Raw genomic sequence first — 13831 nt, 5'->3', positions numbered from 1 at the left:
AAATGTACAGAAGAATATATACATAAAAATAAGTAATAATCTTAAATGTGAATCATTATTCATTGCATACATTTCTTAGTTTTTGATTTTTTGTATTAACTTTTTTTATTTTATTTTGATTTTCGAACCGAACACCCCAAAGACAACGTGTAGTCATAAACATCTTGAGGAAATGGCCAGAGGCTTCTGGTGTACACAGATCAAATGAAATTTCATTTTTTCCTCTGACTATTTCCACTAGATCCCCCACTATATGCCTACTATGTAGAAGGTCCTTGAAGTGCACATTATGGATTACTTCAAGCTTCTTTATATATTCATAAAAACTTTGAGAAGCATAAAGCAATCCTTCAGATTCTGGCAGTGATTCCCCCTGTTTGAAATATGTGAACAATTGATGCTGACCTGTTAATTTTTTTTCATCGTCCACGACTAAACTTTTACATTTTTCACAAGGGTGCAATTTTAGAAATTTCTTTGCCATATATCCGCTAACATAATATATGGCATTTTCATCCTGCAGGTCAACATCAATATTATCGATAGCTTTCCAAGACAAAGATGCTTCAGGTTGACTGTTTATTTGACTTTCGGAAAGCTCACTCAACTCACTTAATTTTTTCAATGAAAATGAGAAGTCATCTTCATAGTTTGTCTGACTTGACAACTTTGAAATACTTGTGAGGTATGTATGCCGCAGACCATTCTCAAATTGCAAAGAACTTGGGTTCCGGCAACAACCGTGTTGTTGTCTTACAGTGGCGAATAGATTTTCGACAGGATCTTGATTCAGATGTCTTGTCAATAATTTCGCAACACCATAATTCAAACGCAAGTCCTCTGCAAGTTGTAAGACACTGTTAATTGTAATGATAAAACCATTAATGCAGGGAGGGATAGATCGTTTAGATAGTAGAAACCTCGAATTTTTGAAATTGTCCCTGATTTCTGAAATGAATTTCTCATGAGGTGATCCATCACTCATGGCATATCTCATCTTCAGTAAATCAGTATCGAGTTTGCTACTATTCAAACAATCAAACAGTTTATCCATATCACTCACAAACTCAGCTGTAGCTAAGGAATCAGCTGGCAACTCTCCAAACTGCTGTAGTACGAGCATTGCTACACTTACCGATTCACTTAATACTTGAGTGGCATATTTTACCCTCATTGCATTAAATGATGTCACATTGAAATGCTCTTCAGTGAGTTTAGGTAGCAAGCGCACACGTAGAGGGTTTGAAGATTTGCCAGCTGATTCAATGTATTTCCACCTAACAGTTTTATTTTTATAAATTAGGTCGTATTTCGCCAAATTATTCCTAACACTTTTCAGTAGGTGAGGAGCATCAAACAGAAAAAAAATTTTTTCATCATTTCTGAAAAAACAACTTTGGTTTACTGAAATTTTGAGCTGCCTGGCCACATTCTGATTCACAGGACTTTGATCACAGACTACAGCTTTCACTATGAGTCCTGCTTTAAAAGCAGAGTCAAGTGAATCAGAAAAAATTGATGGTAAAAATTCATTTGTGGCCGTACGGCCCAAAAACCAGTACCCCAAAGTGAATTTCCAATTATAAACGATGCCCCTTACCATACAGACAAGTGCAGACGTAGCCTTCTCATTTCTCCTTATGTTGCCAGTATCAACAACTCCAATACAGATACTACCACGGAAGGTGTTCTGCTGCCATTGCCTCCATGATTCCTCCAGGGGATCAATTTGATCGACGAACAAGGCTAGCCGATAATAGTCACCAGTTTGTCGTGCATCTTTCTACAGCTAGGACATCGGTGTATCAGAAGGCTTTTCTTTACCGAACTGCAAGGCTATGGAATACCCTACCTCAAGATGTATTCCCCCTGGGTTACAACTTGCAGCAGTTTAAGACACGCACAAACCGATTTATTCTAAATTCATCTCGGGGCGCTTGAAAGGGCGTTATAAGCTCAGTCTTTTCCCGAGAGATGCGTATAAAAAAAAAAAAAAATTTACTTTATCTGTCGCCCTATTATAATGAATCTCTTCACTAAGAGAAATTTCGTCAAAAATCAATATACAAATTTTTCTTTTTTGGTCTGTGCAATTTTTAAAATGAATTTTGAGCGATTCCTCTATGGCTGGACTTATACCAGGAGAAATTTTAAGCTTCGCCTGCCAATTTCTCAAACTCCTAACAGTGGGTAAGTTGAGTGATTTGGATAATGCTTTATAACCCTTTGGTGAAGCATAATACCATAACAAGCACATTTCTTTCAAGTCATCATCATATCTTCTGTTGAATTTATTAACAAAGTTTGCTTTCAACTCATTAGCAAAAATAATATGAGCATCTTTGGAAAGGTATCGTTTTGATTCACATATCAATCTTGAGATGTTTGTTCTATTGGTAGCCTCGATGGGTCTTCCTTTGCAAAAACACTGGGGAACTTTACGCCTAAATATTTTGCACTTCAAAGAATTGATTTTAGCCTTCATTCTTTCAATTCTCTGGTTGGTTAAGGGGCTCAGCTTACTACCACTACGTTTGGGGGTGGCCGAACTGCTACTTGCTTCTGTAAAACCTTCTGATTCCATTGTAACATCTAGAAAAAAGAAAAACAATTTCATCTTATTGCATTTATCACTAATTTGAATTGATAATTTCATTCAACAACTTCAAGTAACTAGACTTACTACAAATATGATTTGCATTCATGTGTCCTCTTTTCAAAAATTATCTAATGATAATATTTGTTCACAGCAAACGCAGAATCTTTCTACAAAAAAAGAAATACAATGTCACTCAGTTTTCAATTCCTTTGTGTGATATTTAATCTATACATTTGTGATTCAATTAATAACAGGAAAAACTCACCAATATTAGATAGAGCTACGTTTTGATCCGTTTGCACAGTTTCTTCATGGATGATCATCTTAGACTCTGATTGAGGAAGAACATCTGATTTAGGTCCATTCACATGAGGAATACTTCCACGCCAAAGCAATATCCGTGGATATATACATTTGAATTGGTTTTCTGTAAAATGCTCACTACACATTCTATAGTTTTTCCATAGACCTAATATTAATATTAATAATAATATGGATATTAGGTCTATGGTTAGCACAAATATAACCTTACCCTGTAATATCACAGACTAACTGTGGTAATATTATGATGGAACAAATGAACTACTACAACAAATAATTTAAAATATATAAATGTAGAGTCGAAAATATTTTATTTGCAAAGCACAGGCTTATAGATAGTTATATTCCATCAAACTTACACTCTGAATATTAAAAGATTGGTTTAAAACTTTTTCTTTCAAGTAGTAATTTCGATTTTTGTTTTATAGACCGATAGTCAAATCATTCCAGTCATCTCATTTGAAAGAAGTGTCAAAAATAGGTGTCATAGCTTTCTTAATGATTTGCAGTTTCGTACTGTGAAAGAGACTTGTTTATTAAATTGTAATATTTTTCTAATTCAATAAAAATGGTACTAGAGAGTACTGTAATTTGTGTCGACAATAGTGATTATATGCGAAATGGTGATTATTTGCCTACCCGTCTTCAAGCCCAGCAAGATGCTGTAAACCTAGTATGCCATTCAAAGACTAGATCGAATCCAGAAAATAATGTTGCTTTATTAACTCTTGCAAAAGTAGAAGTATTGGTTACGCTCACCAGCGATGTGGGTCGTATTCTATCAAAACTTCACCAAGTTCAACCTGATGGAGATATTAACTTGCACACAGGTATAAGGATTGCCCATTTAGCATTAAAACATCGTCAGGGCAAAAATCACAAAATGAGAATAGTTGCCTTTGTTGGAAGCCCTGTTGTTACAGAGGAAAAGGAACTTGTAAAACTAGCGAAGAAACTCAAAAAAGAAAAAGTAAATGTTGATATAGTGAATTTTGGAGAAGAAGCAATCAATACTGAAATTTTGTCATCCTTTATAAATACATTGAATGGAAGAGATGGTAGTGGTAGTCACTTAGTGACTATCCCTCCAGGTCCTCATCTATCGGATGCTCTTATCTCTTCTCCAATCATACAGGGTGAAGATGGAACTGGAGGAGCAGGTCTAGGAGCTTCTGGTTTTGAATTTGGTGTTGATCCTAATGAAGATCCTGAATTAGCTTTAGCCCTCAGAGTTTCTATGGAAGAACAAAGACAAAGGTAAGCTACAATAACACTAAATTTGTGTTATTATGAATTTTTAGATTTGGTTCATCTAAATTTTCACATGGTTATTTTTATTTGTACAAAATTTATATATGATTTTTTTCTGATATTTGTCATTTTGTAGACAAGAGGAGGAAGCTAGAAGAGCAAGGGAGGCATCTTCTTCAGAATCAGAAGCCAAGGTTCCAGAAATCAAAGAAGAACACAGTGATGAAGCCATGTTGGAAAGAGCTTTAGCAATGTCGATGGAACAGAGTGAACCTGAAGGGAAAGTACCATCAGAAGTAGATTTTGCTAACATGACTGAAGACGAACAGATTGCTTTTGCTATGCAAATGTCTATGCAGGATACTCAAGAATCATCAACTTCTGCGTTAAAAAAGGAAGAGCCTATGGAAGTTGAGACAGATGAAGATTATACAGAAGTAATGAATGATCCTGCGTTTTTACAGAGTGTTCTAGAAAATTTACCTGGAGTAGATCCTCAATCAGAGGCTGTTCGCCAAGCTGTTGGTAATTTGAAAGATAAGAAGAAAGATGAAAAGGATGACAAAACAAAGAAGTAATTTTTTTTTTAATTTATAATTGGATTTGCTTTGAAGTAATGTTCACATAAGATTTCATATAAATAAAAAAATATAAAGTCTAGTAATTTCTTACAAGAATATATGAAGAACTAAACTTCAATGGTAATGATACCAGAATCTAAAATCGGTGGAAAATTGCAGCAATAAAAAAAAATAATGGTCTGAAAACATAAAAGTTGTAACCCCTTTCAAGTTAGTTGTTCCAAAAACTAGGCAAAGCCAATTTTTAATGTGAAAAATAAAACATTTTTTCATTAATAATGAATTTCCATCATCTATATCATATATCCTATCTAGAGTTGGGTGTCTCAAATGAAAAGAATCCAACATTGAAGTCACTTGAGACGTTCACCTGGAATCGTTAAAATCATTTTCGATGGGTCTAAATGAAAGGCTGAAGATGCCATAGCGTATCCAGTAAGAGGGGAAGTAAAAGGATTCCATATTTCTCAATAACTTGGTGATTCTTTTGAGCTTTGTTTATAGATAAGTTCTGGATATTCTCAATACGTAACAATTTTGTTGAATTTTACTATTGCAATATAATAATTTAGATTATTCAAAAAATATTCTGAAACTGAATATTTCAAAGAAATTGAAGACAATGCACTCATTACATTTTGCTTGCTGGTCTCTGGTTAACCTATTTTTCAAGCAAGCACAAAGTATTATTTTTCTAACTTTAGGGTGTTAAGTAAATGGTAAATTTCATTTATTTATTTAATTCTTGAGCATTTTTCATCCAGAAGAGCTTTGGCACAGGGCATGCACAATTTTTAGATGTTTTTTGAGATTTGTAATATTTATTAACAATTTTAAATATTTCTTCTATATGATGCAAATTACCGCTGTGCTATCAGGAGATAATACGATTATTCTGTGCTCATTTTATAAATAACAATTATTCATGACTATTTTCGACCACTTCAAACAAAACACCAATATAAAATGAATCTGAATGTTCAATTTTTCAATTCCAAATACAAATGGTATATTACAAGAATCATAAAATACCTCTACCGCCTAATATTTACCTCCCTTATCCTTATCGCTCTACTCATTGAACAATCCAAGACCCTTGAATGATAATTCAGTTATGCCCAACTCTAATCCAATTTTCAGTACTGCAAAATGAAAAACGGCAAAAAATGTTGTATGTTTTTATTAATTAGCTTGCAGTTAACAATTCCTTATATTCACTGAATTATTTTAATAAATAAGATATATATGTATTAATTGTTAGAATATGAATAAAGCTCCTACAAAATACACCTAACAATCAGAAGAATTGCCGAAATCCAGTGCTCCCAGAGACTTCTTTGCACCTCTTGATAACCTGTCTAATTCAGCAGCAGCATCTGAGCGCATGGCTGCTTTATCAGGAAGGGATTCTGGACCTGATTTAGTAGTAGAGCCGGGACTGCTGCTTTTCTTGTTCAATAAAGAGTTGAAGAAATTCGCCAGTACTCCTTCACCTCCGGGAGAACTTACAACCTTGGATCCATCAAGCTGAAAAAAAACAATATTACTACAACCGAAATGAAGCTGAAAATAAAAAAGTTAAGCACACAAAATGATTGATATATTATTTGTGATTAAAATTTTATTTACATCTGAAAATCACTCATTACAAAAACGGTTTCAATGCTCAATTTTAAATATTTGAAATTTAGTTATGATCAGTTGGTAATTGAATTTATTTCAAAAAACAAGAAAATCACTGGTTAACTTAATTTATCCATGACATCAGCAATGAACTGTGATTTTCATTAAATGAAACTACATCAAATATAAAAAGGTAAATACCGAACAAAACATTTAATATAAATCTAAAATCCGCTATCTTTCATTAAGTATTATTGGGTTTCAGATTATACATAAATCAATAACTGTTGAAACGATTTTGCCAATTCAACAGAGATTTTTTGATAAACCCCAAAAATTCTCTGAAGTCTCTAGCCTATACTGTTCAAGAGTTATCGTATTTACGGCAGCCGGACGAACAGAATCGATATTGACCTCGAATTTTTGGAAGTGGAATCCAATTTGTTCGAGAGCACTCTGGACTAAAAATTTTAAAATTTAAGCAAAAAATTCCAAAATTGCAGGAATTTTTCTTCTGGAGCTTAAAATAACTTTGAACAGATGAGATTTTAAACAAGATAAATAACAGCAAGCAATAACTTAATGTTTTTGAAATATCTATATGCAAAATGTAATTTTATCTTGTAACAAAGTAATAACAAATAAAACAGCAAACATGAGCGCAAGAAGCTATTGTAACATATAGCAAAAGTTTAGACCCCTAATTCAAGGAACACATAACCTTACCCATGCATTTAATCACTCAGCATCAGGCACGGACATGACATGTACAATTTTGAGAAAAATATTTTACCTTTCTCGGTGACAATAAACTGGAACCCGATCTTACCGTTCCTTTCACTAGTGGCGAACTTCTCATTGAATCTGTTGTTCTTCCTAATGGTGGACCTCCGCCAGCCAGTAAAATCTGTTGCATTCGCACCAAAAATACTTGCTCATCTTCAGCCAAAAGTTCACTTTCTCTGCTAATTGTCTAAAAATAAAAAAAATATTATAAAGTCTATTCAGGAATTATTGACATCGAAGTAGGTCTTGAAAGTCCAGTTGCAGCTATATTTCTGGTTACAAAATCACTTATAATTGCTGTGGTTTTATCATAGATATACAAGGTGTCCCGTAAAGACCACGTCAAACTGAGGGAGAATGTAGATCAAAGGATAACCCACCTGCTATGACAAAATTCCCATTATAAAAGTCTTACCGTTTTCGAGATATTTTTTTTTTTGAAAATAATGAATTTTTGCCCCTTTCAATAGTTTTGCCCTTACAGTTGGTACAATTTTACATCTTTCTGGTTAATTTTTTCTGTAAAATATTGCTGAAGAATGATTTTAACGTTTACATTAAAAACATCCTCCGAAAATTATAAAGGGGGGCTATGAGAAATATTTTTATTGGAAATTTTGGTAGTGGATTATTTTGTTCATAAAGTTTAGCACATCGTAGTGGAAAAAAAATGTACGGAGCTACTGCTGCACATTACACCAATAAATTGTCTATTTTATAGTGATTTCAAAGAGGTATCACACAAGTCATTTGTTCTTCAAAGAAAAAAGATATGGCTGTTTTTATCCAAAAGGGTACGTTTCTGACAAAATCAAGTTTGTCAATTCTGTTAAGAAATCTCCGATGTTGCATTACTTACTGAACAATGGCAATTGTTTACGTGCGAAAATATTACTCGCATAATTATTCACCTCAACGAAATTCAATTTTGCCGGCAATTTTTGGAAAACATCATGCAGATCCAGGTTTTTTTAATAAGATCATTTGGAGCGACGAGTCTTCCTGTACCAAGGATGGGTACATGAAGACCTAAATCTTCTGGACTTTTAATATTGGGGCTGCCTAAAAGACAAAGTATACGCAACACCCATACCGAATGATGAAGCCGAATTGAGAGAACGCATCCGCAATTCGGCTTCATCACGTATGGGTGTTGCGTATACTTTGTCTTTTAGGCAGCCCCAATATTAAAAGTCCAGAAGATTTAAGTCTTCATGTAACCATCCTTGGTACAGGAAGACGCGTCTCTCCAAATGATCGTATCAAAAAAACCTGGATCTGCATGATGTTTTCCAAAAATTGCCGGCAAAATTGAATTTCGTTGAGGTGAATAATTATGCGAGTAATATTTTCGCACGTAAACAATTGCCATTGTTCATTCAGTAATGCAACATCGGAGATTTCTTAACAGAATTGACAAACTTGATTTTGTCAGAAACGTACCCTTTTGGATAAAAACAGCCATATCTTTTTTCTTTGAATAACAAATGACTTGTGTGATACCTCTTTGAAATCACTATAAAATAGACAATTTATTGGTGTAATGTGCAGCAGTAGCTCCGTACATTTTTTTTCCACTACGATGTGCTAAACTTTATGACTGGACTTTTAATATTGGGGCTGCCTAAAAGACAAAGTATACGCAACACCCATACGTGATGAAGCCGAATTGCGGATGCGTTCTCCCAATTCGGCTTCATCATTTGGTATGGGTGTTGCGTATACTTTGTCTTTTAGGCAGCCCCAATATTAAAAGTCCAGAAGATTTAGGTCTTCATGTAACCATCCTTGGTACAGGAAGACTCGTCGCTCCAAATGATCTTATTAAAAAAACCTGGATCTGCATGATGTTTTCCAAAAATTGCCGGCAAAATTGAATTTCGTTGAGGTGAATAATTATGCGAGTAATATTTTCGCACGTAAACAATTGCCATTGTTCAGTAAGTAATGCAACATCGGAGATTTCTTAACAGAATTGACAAACTTGATTTTGTCAGAAACGTACCCTTTTGGATAAAAACAGCCATATCTTTTTTCTTTGAAGAACAAATGACTTGTGTGATACCTCTTTGAAATCACTATAAAATAGACAATTTATTGGTGTAATGTGCAGCAGTAGCTCCGTACATTTTTTTTCCACTACGATGTGCTAAACTTTATGAACAAAATAATCCACTACCAAAATTTCCAATAAAAATATTTCTCATAGCCCCCCTTTATAATTTTCGGAGGATGTTTTTAATGTAAACGTTAAAATCATTCTTCAGCAATATTTTACAGAAAAAATTAACCAGAAAGATGTAAAATTGTACCAACTGTAAGGGCAAAACTATTGAAAGGGGCAAAAATTCATTATTTTCAAAAAAAAAAATATCTCGAAAACGGTAAGACTTTTATAATGGGAATTTTGTCATAGCAGGTGGGTTATCCTTTGATCTACATTCTCCCTCAGTTTGACGTGGTCTTTACGGGACACCCTGTATAAATATAACCTAGAAATGTATTTGATGATTTTTCAAGTCTTCTGTCAATGACATTTCCAATACCAACTTAAATTGTGCAAATCAAAATATTACTTAAAATCATTACAAATTAATTTTGATTTTCCACAGCCGCCCAGGATTTCAATAAATCCTGAATGGACTAAAATTAACTATATTAAAATATTCATAAATCTGATCATCAAATTCAAGCAATAGAAAAAATTTCTAAATGGATTAGAGGGTAGAAAATATTAAAAACACTAATTTTTTCACCCTTACTAACCCCAGTCTTTTAAGAAAATATTCAGTTGATCATACCTTCCTTGCAATAGGCTGAACTACTATATCTCTATAATAGTCATCTGGTTTGCAGCTGTGCATGTTCTCATACAGAATACTTATTTTCTTCATGTTATCCCATCCCGCTGGTCTACGGATAAAAGTACATCAGCCTCGTATGAAACATCAAATCTGGATTATCATAAGAAACGGATGAAAAAAATTCAAAAATTTTCTCACATAAATACAGCATCTTTCTCTACAACTAAAGCTGGTGTTCTGAAGGGAAACCCATAAATACGATGTGTGAGATACTTGTACAGCAGATCGCAGTTCTTATCTTCTTTGGCGCTGGTATAAAACAGTGCTGCACCATATTGAAGACAGAACCTTCGGATCCAGGATTGCATGAAATCCAAGTGTTCATCCCTGTAATCATGCTCCTTCTCCAATGTTTGCATGTAATCAGTCTGAAAAAATTCAAGAAAAGCACTGACTTGATGTCAGAAGCTTTTGCACGCTTGTTCATTCATGAGTTTGAAGAGACCACAAAACTGTATACTGAGTGTTCCTAATTTGGAAGTAGAAATGAAAATGAGAGATTCCTCAGGTAATTCTAAGGAAAAAAAAAGTTCTATAAACATGGGCCCCCAAACGCTTTGCTTTCAAGATACAGAGTGTTCAAATTTGATTATTAGTTATTTTACCATTAGCATCTGAACTCCATAAAATATTCAATGGAAATTTAGCATAGATATTCCAATTTAGACTTGATATCATGTGATATACTAATTTTGATTGTAAATCTACAGGGTGATATTTTTTCTGGACCAGTGCCCGCCTCTTTCCTACAAAACTTCTTTTTTGTGTACCACTGGTAGTTTAAAAAATGTAAAGAAAACTGATCTAGTACTAAACTTTTTGGTTTCTTGTTGTTTTGTCATATCTGCTACCAATTTTCAGAAAAAATTTCAACCTCGGGATAATCCCAAATTATCATAAAAATCCAGTTTGTGAGCTATGATGAATAACTTATTTCCTAGTTTTGGAACTTATTTCCAGATCTGTAGCAATGATTGTTAAAGATTGAAATAACTATAATTATCACAAAAAACAAAGCATTCACGGTTCCATCTTTATAAGACTTTCTTTCGTGAAATTATCCGAAGGTACTCATTTTTGTTTCTACCTCCAATGTAGGAACACCTTGTATATGTGTTTTGATTTATTCATCTAGATAGTTGTTCAGGTTATATAATCTGCTTATAATTTGCCTTGAACATTTGAATAGTTGTTTTAAATAAATAAACTAAATTTGAACCTAGTCCACTTTGTTTTTATGGAAATATTCGATATTTTGCTTAAAATTTCTCTAACTCCAAATCAACATAAAATTTGGCATTAAGCTTGAAATTGTTATTTCATATCTAACGGGTGTTTTTTTTCGAGGTATATAACTTTAAGTTGGCATTACTGTTCAAGATGGCGACCGATTTAACAGCTGTCAAGTGATTTATTCTCAGTTTGGTTTGGCAATTCATCGTGAATAGACTCACGCCTGAACAACGCTTGCAAATAGTGCAATTTCATTTCGAAAATATGAAAATTCTGTGCGGAATACGAATTGCGCACCACGTCCATTTTATTTTGTTTAGCGATGAAGCGCACTTCTGGTTCAATGGCTACGTCAACAAACAAAACTGCCGCATTTGGAGTGAAGCTAATCCTCAAGTGTATGTCAAAACACCGTTACATCCAGAAAAACTGAGTGTTTGGTGCGCTTTATGGGCTGGTTGAATCATTGCTGCGTACTTCTTCAAAAACGATGATGGCCAGAACGTTACAGTCAATGGTGATCGGTATAGAGCCATGATTACTAACTTTTTCATTCCTGAATTGAACAACCATGATGTCCAGGAGCTGTGGTTCCAACAAGACGGCGCAACATGTCACACAGCTCGTGCAACAATCGATTTATTGAAAGACACGTTTGGTGACCACCTAATTCCACGTTTTGGACCTGTGAATTGGCCTCCAAGATCTTGTGATTTAACACCGCTAGACTACTTTCTGTGGGGCTATGTAAAGTCATTGGTCTATGCGGATAAGCCACAAACCCTTGACCATTTGGAAGACAACATTCGCCGTGTTATTGCCGATATACGGCCACCAATGTTGGAAAAAGTCATCGAAAATTGGACTACATCCGAGCCAGCCGTGGCGGTCATATGCCAAAAATCACATTTAAAATGTAATGCCACAAGATTATCTTGCGGATAAATAAAATTCATGTCAATCGAATAATCCATCGTTGTTTTATTGCAATTTAAAGTTCTATAGCTCCAAAAAAAACACCCGTTACAAGCAAAATCTAAACCGGATTGCATCTGTTGTCCTAAGAAATATTGATTATTGTTTTTCCAATATTCTTCTAAAAATTAATATTTCACATCTTATTGCAACATTTCATTTTGATCTAATGGTAATTTTGAAACTATTAACTATCGAACAAATTTAAAAAAAATTGAAAAAGCACCTTGGTTACTACTACAACAATGTCCAGGCCCAAATTATTGGTCAAAGTAGCTTCTGGGAGTTGACCGTCTTCATTATCAGCATCTTCATCTCCAAAGTTTCTGGAACTTCTTTTCATTGGTGATGTTGGGTCTAATTCATCCCCTGGTTCAATATATTCTTTCCATAATTTTACAAGATGTTGCCTAGAATGACAAATAAATGAATCTGATATATAATAATAATATAAGTTTATTTATGTGTAGCTATAGGTATAAACATTATCACGGAGGCATGAGCCTATACATGATTTATTGTATTACTACAATCTGAAACTATTAAAAAACAGTTATCTATTACACAGTTGTTTCAATATATAATTAATTATGTACCTTTTACTTTGTCGCAAATCTATATCCAATTCTAATTTATCTAAATGGTCAGCTAGAACAGATGCCCAATGTTGCAACTGGTCCAAAATTCCCCAAGGAGCTGTCATGGTTACTGTCAATATAACCAAAGTATCCGCAAAAGTATCTTTATTCAAGGCAAATTTCAATAGATTAGAATGGCCTGGATCCCCATCTAATACCCAGACACTTAACCGAGTATGATCTGAAACAAAATTGATAAATGATACAAGATATTTAAACGAAAAATATATATTTATACCATCTCTATATTCATCACGGACATCTATATAAGCATATTCAAGTCCCGATCCTTTTTTAGGATCTTCTACACCTTGGAGTTTTGCCACCATTGTGGTTTTTCCTGATTCATTATCTCCTAACACCAGTACTTGTTTGAAGGAGGGTAATTTTTGATTTCCATGATTCTGAACATCGCTCAAAATTTGAGACCTGAATATTACATTTAATATAAAAATTATTTAGTTATGATCTTACATTGGTAAGAATAATATATAACATTATACTACACATATATAGTTTGAAGACTGACTATATTATATCAATTTAGGAAAGATGAATAAATCAAAAAAATATGCTAAAATCATACCAAATATTTTTTTTTTTAGGTTCTACTGATTTAGATTTTTCTCTTGTTTCTTCGAATGGCGGCATAATTGAGATGATAAGACTGTCCTATTATATCTGTTGAAACAATAATTGGATAAAAAGTTTATTTGAATGGCTGTAATGTTCAAAAAATTGATTGATTCATAATAAATTCCTGCGATCTGACGTTTAGTTGTTCATTGATTGTAGCTGATCTGACAGCAGTATGGCATATGTCAACAGAGTGAACCCAAGAGCTTAAGCGCGCTGCACACTAGAGTTTCGGTTTCATCAAATATTGATATTAGGTCTAAGGGTATATAGATCCCTGATAATTAGAGGAATCAAAACATAATTATATTGTTCGGCTAATGA

At 33.8% G+C, this 13831-nt stretch overlaps 2 protein-coding genes across 3 annotated transcripts; one reads left to right on the top strand and one right to left on the bottom strand.

The window, feature by feature from the left end:
* Positions 1–3379: 3379 nt before the first annotated feature.
* LOC123678546 (26S proteasome non-ATPase regulatory subunit 4) lies at positions 3380–4831 on the top strand. Its single transcript, XM_045615635.1, has 2 exons — positions 3380–4177; positions 4308–4831. The coding sequence occupies exons 1-2, from the start codon at positions 3489–3491 to the stop codon at positions 4747–4749; spliced, it is 1131 nt and encodes a 376-aa protein (XP_045471591.1). The 5' UTR covers positions 3380–3488; the 3' UTR covers positions 4750–4831.
* A 1085-nt stretch (positions 4832–5916) lies between these two features.
* On the bottom strand, positions 5917–13678 carry LOC123678545 (cytoplasmic dynein 1 light intermediate chain 2). 2 transcript variants are annotated; one of them, XM_045615633.1, is made up of 8 exons: positions 13458–13678; positions 13110–13300; positions 12830–13052; positions 12460–12643; positions 10164–10393; positions 9963–10074; positions 7169–7348; positions 5917–6279 (listed from the first exon to the last, which is right to left on the bottom strand). In XM_045615633.1, the coding sequence occupies exons 1-8, from the start codon at positions 13520–13522 to the stop codon at positions 6043–6045; spliced, it is 1422 nt and encodes a 473-aa protein (XP_045471589.1). In that variant the 5' UTR covers positions 13523–13678; the 3' UTR covers positions 5917–6042. The 2 variants fall into 2 exon arrangements, with proteins under 2 accessions (XP_045471589.1, XP_045471590.1); XM_045615634.1 differs by having other exon boundaries at positions 7205–7348; positions 13458–13677.
* Positions 13679–13831: the final 153 nt, after the last annotated feature.

The sequence above is a fragment of the Harmonia axyridis genome, chromosome 4, assembly GCF_914767665.1.
Source record: "Harmonia axyridis chromosome 4, icHarAxyr1.1, whole genome shotgun sequence".
In the NCBI taxonomy this organism is placed as follows: Eukaryota; Metazoa; Arthropoda; class Insecta; order Coleoptera; family Coccinellidae; genus Harmonia; species Harmonia axyridis.
The sequence above is the reverse complement of the archived record's forward strand: the minus strand, read 5'-3'. Positions and strand labels throughout refer to the sequence as shown.